This window comes from Pholcus phalangioides, unplaced genomic scaffold, assembly GCF_987345545.1.
Source record: "Pholcus phalangioides strain wild (caught in Gottingen) unplaced genomic scaffold, Ppha-v1.0 ptg000011l_1, whole genome shotgun sequence".
In the NCBI taxonomy this organism is placed as follows: Eukaryota; Metazoa; Arthropoda; class Arachnida; order Araneae; family Pholcidae; genus Pholcus; species Pholcus phalangioides.
Window position 1 is genome coordinate 49,706,630 of NW_028301604.1, and position 22,897 is coordinate 49,729,526.

The 22,897-nt window shown below is 40.2% G+C and overlaps 1 protein-coding gene across 1 annotated transcript; it reads right to left on the reverse strand.

The window, feature by feature from the left end:
* Positions 1–4,358: 4,358 nt before the first annotated feature.
* Positions 4,359–22,466, reverse strand: LOC149080521 (uncharacterized). Its single transcript, XM_089238781.1, has 3 exons — positions 22,125–22,466; positions 21,236–21,985; positions 4,359–4,529 (listed from the first exon to the last, which is right to left on the reverse strand). The coding sequence occupies exons 1-3, from the start codon at positions 22,464–22,466 to the stop codon at positions 4,359–4,361; spliced, it is 1,263 nt and encodes a 420-aa protein (XP_089094907.1).
* Between the last annotated feature and the right edge of the window lie 431 nt (positions 22,467–22,897).

Genomic DNA, 22,897 nt, shown 5'->3' on the forward strand with positions numbered 1-22,897 from the left:
TTACACGTATTTACAGGCTAATCAGAGAGCTAACAACTTTCTCTCAACGTTTAAACACGACTGACTTTTCATCGAATCTCTATATTCGAATCTCTTTCATCTTGTGAGCGCCACGGTATTTATAACCCCGGAGAAACTTCGAGAAAAAGAACATTTTACAAAATTCTATTTTACAGTTTCTTAGTCGGCAGCGCCACCGTACGGAGGGGTTGAACCAATGTCTGGATTGGCGGGACTTTCTGGATTTTTCTCTACACGCCCTGCCAGTTCTCCACTAATCGCGCACTCGTGCACTTAACCGAAACTGATATCGGCTCCCGTTGCCAACGGAAGGTTGCAATAAAGGATTGCGCCATCTATCGTCCATAGTTCATAACATTGCCCCTCTCTTAAAATTGTTCGTCCCGGCAATTCAGTTCGGCGGGTTGTCACTGTGGTAAGAGGCCAGTCTGTTGAAGTAACCCACATCCGATCACGAAGGCGGCGGCTACGATCGAAAATCCTTCCGCTATGGAAGGTAGACTTGCCAAGCCGCGAAAAGTCCCGAGCTATCTTCGGACTTAGGCAACTGCTATTCGTTGCCATAACGGTAGAAAGACACCGTCGGAATCCAAACCGGAAAACCCCGAGCATCTGCTATCGCTGCCTCAAATGGGGTCATCTCGGTAACAAGTGTGATCTACCCCAAAAATGTAGGTTTTGTGCGGAATTTCACGACGTGAAAGTGTGCACCAAAAAACGCGGAATTGATCCCCCTGTGTGCAGTAACTGTGGGGAAGGGCACCCAAGTGTCCACCGTGGCTGCCCGGTGTACAAGTCTCTTCTCGCGGAACTCCGAAAAAATCGCAAATTGCAAGAAAATTCCCGCGGCAGTGACCATATCACCTGCAAATTTCAAAAAATCCGGAAAAAATTATGAATATGCCAAGCACATCCCGGAAAAAGTCTGGAAACAGTTCCAGGACTATCAGAGACTTAAAAATCAAGAAATTGTGACCAACCCGCCTAAGAACGCAGCCGAAGAAGTCGTGGCAGGGCCGTCGACGGGCCTGGCAACAGAGCAGCAACAGCCGAAAAACGACAAGTCCAAACCTACGGACTTTGTCAAACAAACCAAGCGACCAGTCAACTTGGCAAGCCAACGGTTGAAGCAGCCGACCCAGCCCCGTGCCGGAAGCGATGGGCCAAGGCCAAGTTGCTCCCCGAAGCCTACCGTCGGACAGGCCGGCGTCGCAAATGCCACCACCGCTGATGATGAGGAAAGCAGCGATCACCAGAATTCCAGTCACACGACGGAAGAAGACACGTCGTCATCGTCGACATCTCGATCGACCTCCACTGACTCGGACTCTGAATCCTCAGCTAGTTTCTCCTCAGCTCAGGACTTGTTCAATTTTGCAAAAACGTGCATGCAAGATATTGTTCAGCGGAGCTCCAAAAAAGAAAAAAGAGCGATACTTCAGCGTTTCGCGAAGGAAGCTGGCAATATGATTGCAAAATAGACTGTGGAAGCCAAGGAGCAGCGACCAGCTCCGATTTTTTTTTTTTAGCAAACTTAAGAGTTTGCAACATCTATCTTTTTCTCCCCTTCTTTTCCCCATCTTTTTCGAGAACATTTTCTAAAAAATCCCATAAAAACTTAAAAATTGAATTTCAATAGAAATATTGGAGTTCGCAAAAAATGTAAAAATATCTTCTCCATCTGTCCATTTCGATACTTTTTAATAATACTAATTCTATTCCTCTTTTTTCTTCACCTTCTAACTAATTTTGAATTAATAAATTGTATTTTTGTGTATTTCTTCTATTTCAGCCAATCCCTGACATGCAACTCAATCCGACCAATGAGGATGAGGCACGGCGAAACCAAGATGGCGCCGCAGAAGCAGTTCACTTTTCCTGCCGAAAATATTAATAAGTAATATGACTAACAAGTTCGGAAAGACATGTTTGATTTTTCCTGGTTAATTAATTAAATTAAATTAACGTAGACCTAATTCCCGGACTCTGACCAAATCACACGCACTACACAACTACACATACATTTGCTCCCTTGCCTTACTCTTCACAACGGCCCCCCGCGGGCCGGCATGAGGGCAGCTAGTGTCATCTGACAGGTACTGCCAGAAACCCCCATTCGTTCGTTCGTTCGTAAGTCTGTTGAAGTGGACCATCTTGCACTTCGAGGATGGCGTCTTCTGGATTCGAGCTATGACGTCGTTCAGCCTCTTCACGACTCTGTAGGGTCCTTCCCATGACGTCTGAAGTTTCGGGCACAGTCCTTTCCGGCACTTCGGGTTCCAGAGCCAGACGAGGTCTCCTTCTTTGAAGTCATGAGATGTGGCCCTCGCATCGTAGCGGTTCTTCATCTTTTCGGAGCCGATTTTGATCCTGTCTCTGGCGATTCGATGCATGTCCTCGAGGCGCTCCTGGAGTCCCTGGACTTATTCTTCCGGTGGAAGCAAAGCATCTGGCGGTCGCCCAAACAGCAGGCAGTCGAAGATCTCGTCCCATCAGCATCTGTGCTGGTGAAAATCCGGTGCTCTCGTGAACGGCAGTTCGGTAGGCCAGTAGGAAAAGCGGCAACTTTGCGTCCCAATCCTGTTGGTTCTTTCACACGAAGAGCGAGAGATGATTCAGGATGGGGTTCTGTTGAATCTCTCGACCATCCCATCGGATTCTGGGTGGAGTGGAGTTGTTTGCGTCTTCTCCATTCCTAGAAGCTTGCACATGCCGCCGAAAACCGCTGAAGTGAAGTTCCTTCCCTGGTCGGAATGGATTAGCACGGGGACTCCGAATCGAGACACCCAATTTCGCACCAGAACTTCAGCCAGCGTCACTGCTTCTTGATCAGGAACGGGATACGCTTCCGGCCACTTGGTAAAATAGTCCATGGCATAGGCATAAACTTATATCCAGCCCCCCCCCAACATTTCTGAAGATCCGGCTCAGCCCCCCCCTAAAAATTCGTATGAATATGGTTTCCTCATTTTGCAATGATGAAAAAAAAATTTTAACCAAAAGTTGTCCTAATTATGAATTAGTTAATGGAAACAATCTACTCAAAATTTTAGTTCTTTTAAAAACTCTGAATGGTCTTTGGCTTTCTTGTTCCATGAGCCATGACATTACGTTTATCTCATTTCTTCCCTGCTGTTCAATCCCTGAAGGCACAGCTGACGAAGTTTCTTTCAGTGGGGAGGGGTCTTTCTTGTTTGTCTGGCAAAAACTGAGTGTCCCTTATTTTGTTCACTGCGACCGGGAATGGGGGGGGGGGGGGTTGAAAATTGGGAAGCAATGATATTGAAACCGAAATAAAAAAAATTACGCTCTATGAAGAATAGGTGCCAGAACTTAGAGGTTGAGGCCATTTGAGCCCCCCCCCCCCCGCAATAGATTTTGTAAGGGAACTGAGCTCTCCTCTAGTAATTACTGAAAAAACCATTGCAATGCATCCTCCCTCTCCTTCGTAAACGCTTGAGTCCCGTATATACGGGAGAACCAATAACGTATAGCCCCCCCACCCAATGTTTTCTTGAAAAATAATGGGGAAAAAACAGTACATTCTATATATATATAGATGTCCATTCGTAACAGATCTTGGGGGCCGATGCCGAAACATTTATCGAGTCTCTTTGCAACAAAATTTTACTGGGGGTGGGAGTAGAACATAGAATCAAATAAACAACAAGTGAATTATACTATTGATCTTACAAAAAAAGAAATAAAAAATGAATGATAATTTTTCAAAGGTTCAGGAGCCTCTCGACCAGAACCAAGAACCTTGACTCCTCAAGAACTTCAGAAGATTATATTGATTTTATAGTTGATTTTTTATTGTATATTATGATCCGCCGTTGTCGAGTGTTGATTATATGAAAAAAAATTCCACCACACACACCCGTCCTCCGGGTACGCTTCGATATCTCTGAGTTGTGAAGCGGGGTGTGTCCGGTCTTCAAAGGTCTAAGGCGTAAATCTAAGCCATAGACGTAAACTTCTATCCGGCCACTCCAATAATTTTGAAGGACCGGCTCAGCCCCCGCCCCCCCCCAAAAAAATCGCGTGGATACGTTTCCCATATTTGGCTCGGAAAAACACTTTTTATGATTAAAAAAATTGCCCCCAAAAAAAGTTTAGTAAAAAAAATCTCAATATTTTATTTCAATTTTTTTTAAAAATCGTAATCGACTTGCCCTTAGGTTTTTTTTGGAAACAATTTGTTGTATTTTTCTCACTGTCAACGACGACACTCGATCTCCAATTATCATTCTCACTCGGTGCCAATCGAAACTGCCCCAAAGGCATGCATCTCTTACGGCCGTATTCACCGTCCAGGTTCTAAACCGCGTTTCACCTCAAAATTGGTATTCACCGCCCATGAATCGAGATCCACGGACCAGCTTTTCGAGCCTGAGACTGAACCTCTGATATCGGCGATCCAGCAGGGTGGATCGAGTTTCAGCGCATGCGCAGTGAGCATTATCGTCGTTGCAAACACCAACATCGACGTAGTAATGGCGGTCGCGCTGAATTGTTTTTAGGATGAGCCGGAATGAAATAGGGAATTTTAGAATAATTTATTAATTATAAGGTGATGAGTGACCGCGTTTAGGTATTAAATATATGTTAAGTAATTATTCCCGATCAATGAAAGCTTTCAACTACTTTTTGAAGCCATCAACAAGTGACGACAGAAGGTGAGTAATGATACTTTTCTATGATTTCCTTCATATCTGAACTTCATTCGCTAACAAAATGGTCATTATCAAATAATGATAGAATTGTATGTGTAATATGCTCATGTATTGATATTAATGACAAATTCGTCTTTATGGTACCTGAAACAGGGTCGTAGTGGGCAGGGCCGTCTTAAGAACACCATGGGCCCCCGGCCAAGTGGCTTTTCTGAGGACCTACCAGGTAAATTACAGAAAATTTCAACCAAATCTCATTTTTGTGAGGCCCCTCTTCTCTCGAGGCCCCCGGACCGTGCCCGGGTAGGTCCATCCGTTAAGACAGCACTGGTAGTGGGCTCTCTCGATGCAGACTTTTTTCTTGAGTGGGGGCCCCTGAAAGTATTATTATGTAAAATAAAGTGTACATTTTTGTGAGGGCCCCCATTCTCTCGGCCCTTGGGAAGTGCTCCGGTTGCCCCAGCTTATTTACGGTCCTGACCTAAAGGTTAAAATGGCGGGGTATAGTGTCACGCTTTTGAAGTTTTTTCCTCTGAAAATAATGTATCATTGGTCTGAAAAGAAGTCATGAATATCTCTCTTGAATTGCAGGAATAGTCACTTGTATACAGACAATTTTTTTTTGTATTACTTGTATACAAAAAAAAAATTTCCCTAACCAGGACCATCTTAAGAGCATGATGGGGGGCCCCCGAGATGAGAAATTTTTCTGTGGTCCTACCTGGTAAATTCTAGAAAATTTCCTTTTTCTCTTGAGGAGCCTCGTACATTAAGAACTCACAAAATGTACTAGGCGAAAGCGATCATTACAGTAGTGCATTTTAATTCCTAAACAATACAATATTCACCAACACTCTAAAATATAGATTTGTGTATGAAATGTTTCGTCTCTAATATGAAAATATTTATATTAATGCCAAGCAAAATATATTACCTTTTTTTAGCTTTTACCTCTTGGCGGGAATATATTTATTTGATGCTTTGCTGATATTTTGCTGCTGTGTGTAAACATGACATTTTCCTTCTATATTCAGTCGATCTCGCTTATAACATTCCCATGTATAATATTTTCCTGCTTAGTACTCGAATTAATTTTTATTAAGATTTCCTGTTTAAAGCATTTTCCCCGCTTACATTTTTCATGGTAATTTTTTGAAAAAAAAAAAAACCTTTATAAGCAGAATCCACAGTATTTGCACAAATGAAAACACGTGCACAACAAAAAATATTTTCTGTGATGCACTCTCATTATCAAAATTCATATAATTATCAGCTAATTTCATTCTATTTGTGCATCATTATTTTGCGTATAAATATCAGTTCATTCGTTTATTATTTACAGTTAAACCTCACTACAATGATACTTGATATAAAAATAAATCCCTCTACATCCAGGCGCGGATCCAGGGTGATGTGTTGGGGGGGGGGGTGATTTTTCACAATGAAGATGTCGATTGGTGAGACCCAACCTGGTGTCCGCAGGTGCCAAACGTACTTAAAATAAAAAAAAACTAATAAAAAATTAATTATGAATTAAAATTATTTAAAACTTTCAATTAATTTTCATTTAAAAAATTAAAATTAACATTAACATTAAAATTAATTACGATTACATTTTAATTGAAAATAAAAATTAATTAAAAATTGAAGGCAGTAAAAAATTAAATCAAAATTAAAATTTATATTTATAAAAATTATATTTTTTCAATATGCAGCATACTTATTTAAAAACTTGCTTGCAGCAACTGGTGTTACAATTAATGAATAAGCTGTTTTTGATAATAAATTTGAACGTTTATGCCGGCTACCCTCGCAAAAAATACCGTACGAAAAAAAAGTTTGAGGTGCAGACTGAATAATGTGTGTTATATTTATAAACATTGTAAGGAATTCTGATGCACATTACCAGGTAAAAATGTTTTTTTATTAACAGTATCATGAGCAATTGTACAAATAAATAAAAACTTTGCAGATGAAAAGAGAGCATAATATGAAAAGCGTATGAAGAATTGGTATTTTAAAATGTTCCTAGAATACTACTTCTTCCTCCTTCGCTTGATAAAAATTAAAAATTAAGGCTCACAGTTAACCGGACAAAACAATGCGCACAAATAAAAATTCATCCGAATGTATTCGATAAATGCTTTTTTCCAGCTTTTCAAGTCAAAGTAGAGAGATACTTTTCGTTTAAATTTAATTTTTTTGATCCCTGTGAAAGTATTAAACGTTTCTCTTTGTGACGTTATGATAACAATTAGGCAAATTAATATGAATAAAATAAGGATCTCGGTCAACCAGAGGAAATGAATTCTAAGCTAACTCGGATACAAAAAACCTCGTTTAAGAGAGACGATCCTTGAACATTTGAAGGAAAAAAAATTATCTAAAGCCCTGACCATGGCCTCCACATCCTAGAGCGGGCCCCCAGACCAGACTTTTCACGGGCCCCTTTATAGTTAATTTATAGCTTAAAAAAACAAAAAATGATGAGAATCGTCCCCAGCCCTGTCAGCTCCACCCTTGGGAGCATGAACTTTACGCACAACAACAAAGTAGTTATCAAATAAATAGGTAGGCTACTACGCGCACACCGACAGCCCCCTTACCCGTAACGGGTCGCACTGAGCTTGCGAAAAATTCTTGTGACCGCTCAAACTTTAAATGACTTCATGGCTTCAGATAAAAAGCTGAACCTATGCGGCGCAGCTTTTGTCCTCTCATATGTAGGGTCCGTGATAAGGCAGTTTCGGTTTCAGTACAGCACAGGGTAGATGTTTTCCCTGTTCAGATTTTGAATGCCGGTGATGGGATCGGCCAAATGAGCTTTGTTTACATCAGTGATTCCAGGTGAGCCCTCTGTGGTTTGTCTCGTTCGATAGAGAATTCTATCTATTTGCCGGCAGATCCATGTGGGGCCCTCAACTGGCTCTGCTTGTCTCGTACTAATTCATATCAGCTCAGTACTCCCCACTCGGCACTGGACCCGACCAAAGGGACTTTGTTTCCATCCATGGGGTCCCTAAGGTGGTCCCTCTTGTTTCGCTCAATACCTTGTTTAGTATTTACTCATGATCTGCTTGGCGTATGCACTGAAAAGGTTCGGAACCGCTGCTGGAAACTCAAGCATCCAAAGCAGAGCTACACTCCCTCCAGCAACTTTTCGTGTTCACGTATACGCTTCGAGGACTTTGCGATTGATGTAGAGAACATTAAGTAGTCTTCTTTCAGTTACTCACGTTCTAGACAGATAATTTTTCTTTCTGTGAACAATTTTATAGCACACCAAACTTGTATCCTTTCTTAAAATGAAAATAAGTACTACACACAATAAAACACCCATTTATGACATGTCTGTATTTACAAATAATACCTTTAACTTCCTCATTTATCACTTATAATTTTCAAACCAGACGATAAAATTTAAAAAATTACAAATTTCCAGCTTTGTATACCCGATTTATGAAAATATTTTGCGTCTGAAACCCATTTTTGTCTTCAAATAAAGTTTCCCATCCTACTACGTATAGAGTCAGACTTTCAATAATCCCTCCAGTAATCCGGTGTTTTTAGGCCGGTTTTCTCCGAGCATAGAAGAGAAAAACATAGTGCGTACATGTTTATGAGCAGAAGTTTGTTATTTAAATGGACTTTTTCAATCAATCTGCAGTAATTCGGCGATTTCGTTAACCCAGTACACCCTGGTGTGATATGTGCCAGATTAGCGAGAGTCTACTGTACTAATAATTCATATCTCTATTAGTTCTAGAAAAATTGAATTCCATCAGCCTTTTTTTTTTGCTGGTAATTTTTCAGTTTTTCCCCTCAATTTTTTTTTGCAACACTGATTTCAACCATCCTCATGCCCCGTTACTGAAGACAATGCCCTATTTACAGAACTAAATGGGCTATAGCCCAGGGCGGCAAGTTCAGAAGGTCGGCAAATTTGAGGATTGAGAGAAAATGCAAGATTGCAAGAAAATTAGCAAAATGGGAGAAGGGTGGTGAAATTTTTATAACCCTCAAATAAACCCACCTCTTCCCAGACAGCAAGTGACCGTGTCAGTGAGTGACCTAGAGAGTTTGCAAGCACGTGAATGAGCAAAAGCGTGACTTAGAGCGGGAGTAATGAATGATCAAATGAGTGACATAAAGAGTGAGGGACCAGTTCAGTGAGTGGCCTAGAGTCAGCCGTCAGAAGCGTATACTGGGCCCTCGGAAAAAGTAATTTTTCTGAGCCCCTACCTGGCGAGACACGTTTACTTTTAAAATTTTAAACCAGAGGCCCCTCTGCATTTGAGTCCCCCGCCCGCGGGGAATGCGTTAAGACGGTATTGTCTAGAGCGCGTGTAAGTAACGAAACAATTACCAAAACCAGCGTCAAACACGTGTGTGACCAAAACAGGGTGCAAACATGTAAATGACTAAAAGGTCCGTCCCACGAGAGTTTGCTAGGGGACGCTGGGTAAGATAATTAAAGTTAATAAAAGTCTTTGTCGGACATAAACCGCAAAAATAACAGCCGGCGTGAAGTAAACCGTGCTTGTTCGGTCATTCACAAAGGAAGACGCTTGTTCCTCTGCCTTTGTATTGAAAGAATTAAAAATTATTGCTTCCCCGAGGCCCGAGACGACCGCGGATCCTGACAAAGACTTTTATTATCTTTAACTTTAATTATCTTATCCAGCGTCACCTAGCAAACTCTCGTGGGACGGACATTTAAAAGAGTGACTTTAATACATGTACTTGCACGAGTGGAGGGGGGGGGGGAGGGCTATAACATGGGATGGAAAATTCGTGGATAGAGTAGTCGAGAAAATTAGACTAGAGTGGAAGGGCGGTGAAATTTGAATAGCCTTCAAATCGGCAAAACCGTAAATGCGCTTCTGACTGAACATCAAAATTACTCTCAATCTCCTAACCTGAATCTCTGGTTCGGTTTCAAATAAAAAACTCATAAAGGATGAAAACTTTAATTTGGAACCACCTTAGCAGGAGTTTCAGAGAATTACTAATCAGGAAATATAAAATCTTGGAAACACAAATACACGAAATACTAAATGGTAAATCTTGCTTACTCGAATAGACGTCAAGATAAAATATGAAAATGTTCTTAAATATGAAAATATAGCATTGAAAAGTTATTGAAAAAAGTATAGACTGTTTTCGATAACAAGAAATAATTGACGCATATTTCAATAAAATATGTGGGTACTAATTTGTCTGCATAATTAAGAAAAATTTAAGAGTAAAAAAACTTCCTAATGAAATTCTAATATTGCGCGATTTAAAATAATAAATTTCTTATTCAATTTTGTGCAGACAATTGTTGTCAAAAACCTATTCAAAAACAGTTTTCCGCCTCAGATACGTTAAATAGCAAAAGCTTACTTTCATGCAAATTGGAATGATTTTCATTATTATTTAATTATGATTATCAAGTGCACAATATTAATTTTCAGATTTTTTTGTCTGAAAAGATGGTGGTTAAATTTAATTCCCGCAGAACATCCGACACCACACAATCAATTTTATATCGTGGATTCCACTTATAACGTTCCTCAAGGTCGAAACATGGGAAGAGGAGGTAGGTTTGGTGCCCCGGGCGCTGGACCGGAAGGGGGGAGCCTGAATTTCAACCTTTTACCTGCCCTTTAACATTACAAGGGACACCAAGATGCTGACCAAGCATCTGGTTGCGGCACTGCTCTTAGAACCTTTTCCCGCTTAGTGCGATTCATTTTCGTGGTTCCATCTTCAACTAATGCTCAGACTATAGAGACGTTGCAAGCGGAAAAACGCTTTGCGTTTAAAGCGTTTTTCCGCTTAAAACGATTTTATGGCGGTTTTTGGAAAAGCATTATACGCGCGATCCACTTATAATGTTTAATCCAGGTACTTATTTCAAATTACAATGGCTTTAATTATTAGATGGGGCCGAGGCCTATATTTTCATAGATATTATAGAGAAGCTATGTGTGTTCAAATGCTCACCTTCTGGCGCAGGGCTTTTGAGTTACGTTTTCGAGGAAGGGGGGGGGGGGCTTTGCTGAGATTTTTCATACTTTTAGGCCCCACTATAGTGAATTTGTAGAGTGAAAATCAAAAAATGATAAGAATCGTCCTGAGCCCTGTTAGCCTCACCCTGTGGGGGAATCCCCCGTTAATGTCATTATCAGTGAATCCGTAAGCGAATGCAGCTTCATTCTCTGGGAAAACCCCAGATGTGCTACAAAAAGTAATAGAATTAATTTTCTTAACATCCATTTATTTTAAAATTTTTAAATTTTTGCTTACTGAAAACAGTTTTTTTCGAAGACATGGTCATTTTTTGATCCACGTCAAGCTTGCGGGTTTCAGGACTGAATTTAAAAAAAAAAGAGATAACAAAGGCTAGAAAACGATGATTCATCTTATTGGATGGCTTGTGCTTTATTGCGCGTTACCAAGAAAACTGAAGGGTGTACATTTTTTTGCCTCTCTACACGAGCCCTTAGGCGCTAGGGGGTAAGCGAAAAGGCAGCGTGACAGCCGAATCGTATGGAATCCCTGTAGAACCTTGGTGGGAATACAATTGACCCTCCTCCGGCTATGACTTCTTTATTTTTTCGACCTTACCAGCAGTAGAAATCTCAAGGTGGAACTTGGGAAACAAATTTTAGGGAAAGGAACTTTGAGAAAAAAAGGAAATTAATTAAAAAAATTAAGGATTAATAAAGAAAAAAAGTGAGGTAACTGGAGTTATGTTTGCTTGAAGGCTCTTGGGAGGGGCGATCGCCCCTTCACCTATTGTTTAAAGGCTCTTGGGGGGGGCGATCGCCCCCATCGCCCCCCCCCCTGGATCCGCCACTGTCTACATCGATATTTTGAAAGTCTTGTTTGGAAATTCCTATAGTATAATGTTAAACTGCTGCCACTCGATTAGAGATGTGAGATGAGAATATTAATATGAGAAATAACTTGAGAATAATTCTTATTATTTTTGATAAGAATATTCCCCAGTAATTTATAAAAGTAGTCTTTCCAAAGAATATTCTCTAGGATATTATATATAATTATATTATAAATAACTGGAGAATATTCTTATTAAGAATAATAAGAATATTCTCAAGTTATTTACAATAGTAGTCCTTCCAGAGTCCTTCGTTACAATATTCTCAAGAATTTTACATCTCTAATCTTAATACAACAGCAATCCCTCTACAATGATATTTTTTCTTGATTTGCAGAATATTTTATTGAGATTTTAGTTTGTGATCATACCTTTCGTGCTCAAAACACCAATTCAAAAATTCATGAAATTACTTTTTGGAACCTTATTTATGTGCAGTTCATGCCAGCATTGGGCAATGATTGAGTGAAATTTATAATATTTAAGTAATCTATCATTACATAACTAGTACCACGTGATTGCTGATTACATGTGCTTTATTCGTATTATGCAATATGATTTCACTGTATTTGAAATCACAACACATGAGTATGATTTGCTTCATTCTTTAGGGAAATTTTTTTTCATGAAAACTATGTTTTTAATTTTTTAGATGAAACAAGTATTTGGGAGCAAAAGTAGGGTGAAAACACATCTATGATAAAATGTGGCCACTGAAGACGAGCTGACTCAATCACGAAAGAAAATCTCAATATTTATTTACAATGTTTGTGTGTGTGTTATACGTACCATTATTTTTTTTAGCAATCTCAAATACTTCCATATAAATATGAATAAATTATGTTTGATAATTGATTTGTCGTTATTTCTTAAGTGAGGAAAATGTTAGCTTTTTTTTTACGTAGTTTGAATTTGTGCCTTAATTATGTTCAAGTTACTGTGTAAATTTTGAAAGTAATGGATTACTAGATTGTGATTATCATGTAAATACAGTATATATTTAAAAAAAATCCAGATTTAACTACCTATCCTGCTAGTAAAAAGAGGGATGGAAAATGATTTTGTTGATGAATAATGACGTTGAATCTATCTATATATGTCAAGTTTTTTTTAATTTTTAATCTTGGCTATTAGTTTATCCTTTAGTTAAACATGATTCAAAGGCAATGCATTTTACACATAAAAAAAAATTGTCCATACACTAATGCTTGTATTGACTCTCAGATTTGAAACTTTGTTTACAGATTTTTTTATTTTTAAGAATCTTTCAGCTTCAAGGACGTCCTTTCAACTTATATTTAATAATATAATGAACTGTTTTGAACTGAATCTAACTTTTTATGTAAGCTAATCAAAAAACTAGTACACATGTTGGAACAGTTTTTTGTTGAAAAGAAAACTGTTGGGTTTAGCATTTTATACATTGAGAGGGGGCACATCTTGTGTGTAGGAAGGATTGCATGCAACTATCATACAAGTTTCAAGAAATTACAAAAAATCAGTGTCAGATATTAACTTATTTGGCTAATAGGAAATATAGCTATTAATGTTCAATGTGCATCACAAGAATTACTATTAGCACTAGTGCTAATTACGAATTTTTAGTGCTAATTACTATTAGCATAAAAAATTTTTTGGAAATCAAATTCACTGAATTTTGTACTTTTTCATTTTAATATGTGTATCTAAAAATTTGATTTCAGGTACAAAACAATCATAATTTAAAAAATATTCAGATAAAAATTATTTTTTGAAAAATTTCCAAATTTATTAGTATTTTTTAAAATATAAATTTTACACAATTGCGACCGTCCTTTTTTCCTTCATTTCATTCACGATTAATAAAATTTGTATGTGCTGATACATTTTTTTTCTTCAAAGCAATGAAAAGCGCAAAAGCTGATTGTACGTGCGATATCTGATTTATCTAATCTGAGAATATTAGCAATTCCGTAGCGAAATGAAAAACCATCATTATAGATATAGCGGAAGTAGGAAAGAAAACCGTAGCTGGAATGAAATGGAATTTCCATTAAAAAGGGGATGATAAAACCATATTTTGCTTATGGAAAAAAAATTGTTGAAAAACGTAAACACAAGAATCCTACAGTTGAGTTTTCTACTTCATTAGAAGATCAAAAACCCTTCATCCAATCAGCGTCGGATCTACTCTTGCCAAGCTAATATACGCCAAATACTGAACCGAGTTTCACTTGATACGCACTCGAGACTCACTGGTGAATGCCAAATTCGTTCTAAAACTGAAACGGGTTTCAACTGATCCGTGTTTCAGGACCGTGAGTGGTGAGGTGCTTTGGCCCTTTCTTATTCCCGCTGTCGGAAAACTCGGAAGCATCTCTTCTTTTGTTTGAACGTGACCCTTGGGGAAAGAAGCTTCCAGACAATGCAGCAGGAGGAAAAGAAAGGTTAAAAAATAGACTCATAATGATTGAAACCGAAACAAGTACACTCCGAGAGTCATATTTTATTTATCGAGTTCGAGAGCCCGGGCAGAAACATTTTTGACAAAATACTGTATGACTAATAACACCGAGACAAATAAACAATAGCTAAATGAAATGCAGTGAAACCTCGATATAACGACTGCGGACAAAGAAAAAATATCGTTGTAGAGGGATTATTGTTATATCGAAAGGCAAAATTATCATCACATGCCCTGAAATTTCTGTTGCTGTTGGTATCTTTTCTGAATCGCGTTGTTAGTATCTCCAAAAAAAATGTGCTTTTGAGTATTTATTCACCGCAAAAATAATTTAATTGATTAATAAAATTTATTTGGATGTATTGCCCCCATAAAGAGCTTAATCGCAATACGCCGTGGCATGGCCATCACATCTTGTCGCAGGGCGCCAAGACTGGGATATTTGGCGGGCCCCTAGCCAGACTGATTATCATCATCTCATGGGCCCCTATATAGTAAATTTACTGCGTGAAAAGTAAAAAAAAGACAAGAATCATCCCGGGCTGGAGCCCTGTCAGCCCCACCAATGTGTGGGGGGGGGGGGGCATGCAGAAGCACCCAAATGAAGAAAACATTGAAGGGGCTGAAAGTTGCTGGTCGTCTTGAACATACGGGATCAAGCGCGTACGCAGGAGAGAGAAGATGCCATGGTCCCCACATCTTGGTGAAGGGCCGAGGCTGGAATATTTGTCGGGTCCCCCGAACCAGATTTTTTACTAACCGAAACGGCGACCAAGTCTATATTTAGAAATACTTCGGAATATGGACTGGGTCGCCGTTTCGGTTAGTAAGTAAGTAAAGCCCTCTATAGTGAATTTATAGCATGAAAAATAAAAAAATGATAATTATCCCGGGCCCTGCCAACCCTATGTGGGACCATGTCATCCCATATGGGAGCCATGGAGGTTGCACTTTGCATTGTTTTTCAGAAATTATTGGGGAGGCGGGGGGAGACTCAGTTCTCTCATAAAATTTATTGGGAGGGCCTCAAATGGCTCCGTCGGCCCACGGAACAGGAAAAATAAATTTCAAATAAATTAAGTCGTATTTGAATATCAGTATTTCATGAGTCATTGCAAAAAAATAACGTGCGGTGTGTAAAACACTGTGATGTTTCCACAAAAACTTTTGGCCCTGGGCAGCAATTTTGAGAGGACGGCAAATTTTAGGGAAAGAAAATCTTTCAAAGTCATCGATTTTTACACTGTGGAGGTGATGTAAAACTACATTTGTTTCAGCCCCCCCCCCCGACAGCAATAACCTACGCTTTTAGTTACGGCCCTGTGCGCAGCACCCAGAAAGTGCTGCAACAAACAGATTGGGAATCACAGCCCTATAAAAATTTTACAGTACAATATACTGTACATTCAATATAATTTATCTGCAAAGTATCTCTCAGCAATGGGCCCCCACGTCATCGAACAAGGCTTCTGGATTGAGATGTTTTGTGGGTATCAGGGCAGGATTTCCCAATTCCCCCCCCCCCCCCCCCCCGCAGCTGTTGTGAACTTATATGAAAAAATTCCTCCTGAGACTTAAGCCAGGAGCTCTGTGGGACCTTCCTTCTGGTGAGAGCCATCTTTTCTTTCTCTTATTTTCGGTTGGGGGGATGGTAAAAACTGGAAAAAAAGTAAGACCTCGGTATAACTTCAACCACTCTTAACGTCCACACGCCTATAATGTCAGTTTCTTAAAGTCCTGCTAGCTTAACTGGCAAAACGTTTACTCGTTAGTAAATCACCCCGTTAATGAAGTCATATTTATTCGGTCCTCAGGTGTGACGTTAGACCGAGGTCTGACTGATGATGAAATGGTGTCAGACGTTTGTAATGGCGTTTGTTGCAAGGAGCGGAGCACCCCTAGATTAAGAAATAAAAATTTGCTATAATCATAAATTTGTAATTGTTTCCGCAAATATTCAACACACATGGCCCTCACATCTTAAAGCAGGGCCCTAGGCTGGGATGTTTTGCGGGCCCATTATGGTGAATTTATAGCGTGAAAAAACAAAAAATGATACAAATCGTCCCAGGCCCCAAGGCTGGAGTCCTGTCAGCCCCACCCTTGTGAGGGCCATGATGGAATAAGGGTAGAATGAAAAATCCGCGTCTGCCGTCTGTGCATTTTGAATTCCCCCCCCCCCCCCCCCGAAACTATTGCTTGTCTTTAGCCACCGATAAAGAGGCATTTCCCACACCACCTCTCTTTCTCTTAATTTTCCGTTGTGTGGAGGCTTTCTTGCTTTGCCCCAGGGATACAGTGGGTGCATCAATAGGACGGGGATCTGGACACACGTTTCCTACACACTACTCGCCAGAGGCCAAGCCGCATAACTTCAAAGTAGAATAACTGGTGAGTGATTGGAAATTTCCGATATTTATGACCAGCCGCCAAATCCAAATTCGAGAAAAATTTATGGCAGGGCCTATCTGTTTGCAGACATCTGCTGCCCTCAAAATGGGAACCATTGGGGAACTCGTATGAAGAAAAAGACGTATGTTTTGTGTGGAATGTATGTATGTCAGCAGGGAAGATTTTGACGACCAGCCGCAAAACACCTAAAACTCTCTAGCAGTCCAATTATAAGGCCCAGATCCCACTGCGTCGCGGCAGACGCGACAACACTTAAGGGGGAATCGAAAAGTTAAGATATAAGTTTATACTGTACGCGCACCAATACGTCGCCTCTGCCGCTGGCGGCGAACGCGGCGAGTTTTCTGTCGCGAAAATTTACATTTTGTTCGCTGCTTTTGTAACCTATTGAGACGTCTATTGTGCGTTCCCCCAACGCATTGTGTCTCATTGTCTACTTCAAAGGAATTGCTCTTCTTCCAAGGTTGCAAGAAAAAGAAAGGCTGGAAGGGAAAATCAAGCCACTGAACTTGACACTTTATTACTGTATTTTCAAACTAGATGTCAGATATTTTTTTTCCGGTGAAAAAGTATTTATTTCCGAAACAAACTATATAATTTAAATAAATTACTGGCAAAAATTTTCTTGCTCTTTAAGGCTGGGACCTGACTACGGCGCGGTTGCACGCGGTTGCACGCGGTTGAGGTTGGGGAGGAAGGCATCATCTATAGTTTTATTCTGTCAACGCACAGATACAACTGCAACCGCTGAGCGCGGTTTTTTCAACCGAGAAAATTCACATTTTTTTGGACGGTTGGGGTAACCGGAAAGCTGCCATCATGTATTGCAAAGGTTTGAACACCCTGATGACGGTTCGGCTGGACCTGCGGTTGCTGTCTTCCATTGTCTATTAAGTGGTTTGACAAGGAGGGTGATGGGATTTCGGATGCACTGGACAAAGGAATTGCTCTCATTCTGAGGTTGCCATAAAAATGAGGGGAAAAGACAAATTCGAAGAACTGTATGGTGAAGTTTTATTCGACTGAAGCTAATTTTTTGTTTGGCGCTTTTGCACTGATAACAATAAAAAAAACCAATGAAGAAAAAATTAAATTTTTCTAACTAGTGAAATTTTTTTGCTTTCCTACATGAGCATACATTGAAACTCGGTTATAATGACATTCATAAACTAACGTGATTACGAGATGTATATTTTAGAACATTGAATGAAATGCATTGGATCCCGATTATAACGTTTTAGCAAAAAACCAATTAGTTACCTCACCCAAAAGAGTACAAATTACCACGGGGCCCAACCATTTATAATAAATTCATAAAAAATTATAAGTAAAAATAATCAGACATCTGAAGGAATATATTTTTATATTTGCAAATTCTCCATATCAAACTTTTGAAACATTTATTAAAAGCCTAAGTATGAACCGGGGAGGAAATATGTCCCTAAGAGCTGCATTGTGTGTGTGTTTTGCTTTCATTATTGTCTTTTTGTTATTTATTTTTGTATCATATGAATGTGGCTGTCTATCTGTTGTTTTTGCAATGAAAAAAAAACGATCTAGGCTAGCAGGTTCTCAATCGGTGCTCCGTGTGAACTCCCAAGGGCTCCGCGGCCCTCGAGGAAAATAAAAAAAGATCCAGTAAATTTGAAAAAAATAATTATTAATATTTTTGAATAAAAATAAATCAGTAACTTTGATGAATAAATAAAAAATAGGCGTACCGGGCTCCGCCATATAAATTATATACTGGAAAGGGCTCCGTGGGTCAAAAAAGATTGAGAACCGCTGATTTAGACAAAACGTTGTATGCGGGTAATATCGAAGAGTGCACTAAAACAATTTTCACACCTACCGTTCTTTTCAAGCAGTTTTTAATTTACATACACACACAAAGTCGCAACTAGGGAGAGCGGGTCCACTGTATCGAGTGCTGAACTAGAGGGGTCGCCGACAGGGGCGTAGCCAGAAATTTCATTCGGGGGGGGGGGCCAAAGTGACAGAACAATTGATTTGGCCATCTTTTTCCCTTTTTGAGGTAATTTTCTCACATTTCGGGGGGGGGGACCAGACCCATAAGTCCCCCCCCCCTCGCTACGCCCTTGGGCGCCGAATTGCCCCTTTAACACCACTCCTTCTAACCTTTCCTTATACGGGGACGTCAAAAGCTTGCTAGCTCCAGTTAAAAAAAGTATCCAGCTGCGGCCCTGTATGTACCTTAAACCTTGCAACATACATACTGATGAACAGGGCCACAACGACATGCGTGGTCAGCCGGGGCAAGCATGCATTTTGGCGTCCCCTTTTAATATTGAAGGAGAGATGAAGGGTTAACATTTGCGCTCCTGTCTGGCTCGGAGTTCGGGGGCATCAGTCAGTGCCGTCTTAACGCATGGGCCCACCCGAGCACGGCCCGGGTGCCTCAAGAGAAGAGGGGCCTCCCAAAAATGAGATACGATTGAAATTTTCAAGGATTTACCATGTAGGGCCTCCTAAAAACCACTTGGCCCGGGGGGCCCATAATACTCTTAAGACGACCCTGGCACCAGTCCCACCTGCTCCTCTCTAGTTGCGGCCCTGATGCCGTATGTACAGGGTGTTAAGCGGGCCGGGGTAGCCAGTTCAGAGGGGCGGCAAATTTGAGTAATTCGTGGTCAAGAACTTTAAATTATAACGTGAATGGGGGCAGAGCAATTCGAATAGCCAGCACGTGGCGAAGCCATAAATCTGTGTCTGGAAACGGATTTAGTGTGAAGCATGTAAATAATTTCGTATAAGGACATTACGTTCCCTTCGTGTCATCGCATCATCTGGAAAAAATCATCTGATAACTGATCGGGAGAAATGATAAACGAAGAAGTTTTTAGGACGTTTTTCGTTACCACGGTTCTTCGTGTTCATCACAACGAATTTACTAATCCTCCGTTGATGATGTTCTTAGTATTATTATACAGCGTTATATCATGTGTGATTGAATAAATTAAAAAAAAAATTACATTAAATGAAAATATCATATGTTCCAGTGGTTGCCAATTTTTTTGTGAGCTAATGGCCCTTTGTACCGTATTTCCTTCTCGTGCTGCCCCCCCCCCCATCTTTCCCCAGGACCTTCTACCCAGGGGGGTGCACTGTTTCACTTGTTGGTCGAAAATTGAACTGCAGCTTAATCCCATTATAGCAAACTTCCAAGAGACCGGAGAAATCACTTCGTTACAACGAAATTTCCTTGTAAAGGAATTCCAGGTTGTTGCCGTTGTGCCTATGTAAACTGTTGTGGGAGGTTGGAAAAGTTTTCGTTAGAACGAGATTTTCACTGTAACGGCGGTATTCGTTAAAACGGGGTTAGACTGTATTTGTTTTACTTCATAAATCTCCCCATGGTCTAAGTGAGATATCCTGAAAATTTGGATGTACTCGGTTAAGCAGTTTTTGAGGAAAAACTACTCGAAGTACGAGAACTTAAACTGTAATCACCCATTATGTAATTATTTACAGTCTAAACCGGAGGTCCTCAACCTTTTTCTAGTTGTGAGCACTGGCTGTACTCATCATCGAAAGGAGAGCACCCTTACAAGTTTGATCATACGTATGCATGAAAAATTAGGATGATTTTAATCCTCGAATGCAATTTGAACGAGGTAATTTGATTGAAACGTCGATCGAATTCTAGCAAGCAATTATTGGACAGGAGCTTCGAGAACTCCAGTTGCTTCAGGTAGCACCGTGGTGCTCGCGAGCAACAGGTTGAAGATGCCTGCTCTAAACCATTATACTACATCTGGTCATGTAGGCCCTATGTGAACAAGAAGTCCAGGGTCACGCGAATATGGGTGGCTTTAAGATGGCCTTGGTCCCACGAACAGCTTTGCTGAGTTCGCAAAGTAGTCCCTTCCTCCCCCCTCCCTTCTTTCTGATGTACACCCCAAACCCAAAACAGAAGTTCTCGAGGTGTGGGTCGCTTTTTCTGGGAATGTTCGGCATTATCGCTCGGAAGGACGTCACGACGACTTTCCATTGCCGTGAACCCCTGCAGTGCTTTGGCTCTTGCTATTCTTACGAGCAGGCCGAAAAAGCCGCGAGTGGCTAAAGTTTCAAGAACCCCTGCCAAGGTCTTCCAAACGGGTATACCAGTCGGTAACCGTTTTTCAGTTTGTTTGCCTTCATCCGGATTTCTGAGAATTATAAGAAAAACCATTATCTATTTAAAGGGCAATAGACCTGTTGGGAAAAGTAATAAAATTTAGATACTGTACTTCCATTTAAGCCCAATTGACTAGCCTTCCATGCACTCCCTTGGGAAAACGAATGGTCTTTTAAAAAAAGGGACTTCGCGAAACATAAAACAAATTTCGTGGAACCTGTCAACTCGGACATCTCCTACATGGGGCAACTTTGAAAGGCACCGTCATAATCCTACAACACAGAATGTCGGCAATACCGAACGGCTTAATTTAATTGTAATGGAACCGTAGTGTCCACTTCAGACAGGTTTTGGTATCAGTAAGCCAATCTGAAGCCGCAGCTACGATTATTATTGGAACGCGTGAGGGCGCTTGCACAGTGTTGCAGTACATTATGTTGTATTATCACTTTATTTAAATCAAGAAAAACATTACATACACAAACACACAGAGCATATACATTGTTTGTCAGTTCCCCTTTCCATCCGGACGGCCTTGACTACCCGATTCTTTGGCTGGTGGTGATGATGATTATTACACATCTCTCCCCCTTTTTTTTATAGGTTGAGCCTATTAGGGGGCGAACCATCCTCCCACTTCTAGTGACATAAGGTACCTTGACAGCTGAGTTTTCACTCGAATTCGATGGAGTTGCTGCAGGACAGTGTTCTAATGAAGGAAAGTCCAATTCTTCTTTCTCTGGGTGGAAATTTGGTGATGGGATTAGATGTCTCCTATTTCTTCTATAGATGTTATTTCCCGACTTAATCAGATAAGATCTTGGGAATGAAGTCTTTTTTAGTACTACACCAGTAGCTCTCCTGTCAGTTATCCATACTTCTTCTCCTTCCTGTAATTTCTTTAGATCTCTCACGCCATGTCTTTGGTTGTAGTTTTGGCACTGTCTTTCAACTCTCCTTTCTTCCTTGACCTCGATGGTTTTTCTATCCACTGCTTGTGGTTGCAACTGACCTTTAGCTATTGGCAAAGTTGTTTTAATTCTTCTACCCATCAGCAACTCTGCTGGACTGAATCCGTTTTCTAGGGGAGTTGCTCGATATGCCATCAAAGCAATGTATGGATCTTCAGACTTCTTAATCAGCATTTTAACTGTTTTAACTGCTGACTCAACCAGTCCATTACTTTGAGGAAACTTTGGGCTACTAGAAATGTGTGTGAATCCATACCTTTTAGAAAATGTTTGAAATTCCAATGTTCGCACTGGATCAAATTGAGGCCCATTGTCTGATCGAACAATATCTGGAATGCCATGTCGAGCGAATATGGACTTGCAATGGTTTATGATTTCAGCAGCTGTCAGTTTATCAAGTTTTTGCAATTTCAGGAAAACGAGAATAGTAGTCAGCTAAAAGAAGATACCACGAATTCTTGTACTTGAACAAGTCCATGCCAATCATCTCCCATGGTCTCTCAGGAAATGGTGTTGGAATGAGAGGTTGGTGCCTGTTCTTAGATTCTTGGATACAAGCCGTGCAATTTTTTACCTTTTCTTCTATTTCTTTACTTATTCCAGGCCAATAAACAGAACATCTGGCTCTAGCTCTGCATTTTGTAATTAAAAAATGACCTTCGTGAATCTGATTTAGAACTTCCCTTTGATGTGATCGAGGAATGATGATTCTACAGCCTCTCATCACTATCCCATCCTGAATGGAGATTTCATAACGATGTTGCCAGAAAGGTAGACAAAAGGAATCGACATCTTTCTTTGCAGGCCATCCCGTCATTGTATATGATGAAAGTTTCTGACAAACTTCATCAGCAAGTTGTGCTTCTTGTAGTTCTTCCAGTCTTTTCGATGAAGCTGGTAGAGTCTGTTTAACCATTTGAACATATGCATCTATTTCGTCTTCCAATTCATTTGTCTTGTTTGGATACACTTGAGGACTCCTGGATAAAGCGTCTGCTGTATACAGTTCCTTTCCTGGAATGTGAACTGTCATAAGAGTATCGCATCATCCTTAATTTGATCCTTTGTAGCCTTGGTCGTCCGTCTTTGTAGTCGTCCAAATGTTTTCTGGAGAAGATAGGAATCAGAGGTTTATGATCACTCTCTATCTTGAAATGAGTTCCTGTTAGGTAATCCTTAAATTTCTCACAACCCCATGCAATAGCTAAGGCTTCCTTTTCGATTTGGGCGTATCGAGTCTCAGCTGTGGTTAAAGTTCTGGAACCATAGGCAATAACACCAATCTGACCATCATCTTGCTTTTGGCGTAAGGTGGCTCCCAAGCCATATGAAGATGCATCGACAGTA

Excerpts from the sequence above, each read along its gene's own strand:
- LOC149080521 (XM_089238781.1), bottom strand. The coding sequence starts at position 22,466 with ATGGTTAAACAGACTCTACCAGCTTCATCGAAAAGACTGGAAGAACTA. Across the intron at positions 21,986-22,124 it reads GTAAAGAAATAGAAGAAAAG|CTGACTACTATTCTCGTTTT; the intron begins GTAAAAAATTGC and ends ATCTTCTTTTAG. Across the intron at positions 4,530-21,235 it reads GTGAAAACTCAGCTGTCAAG|CGCGACCGCCATTACTACGT; the intron begins GTACCTTATGTC and ends AAAACAATTCAG.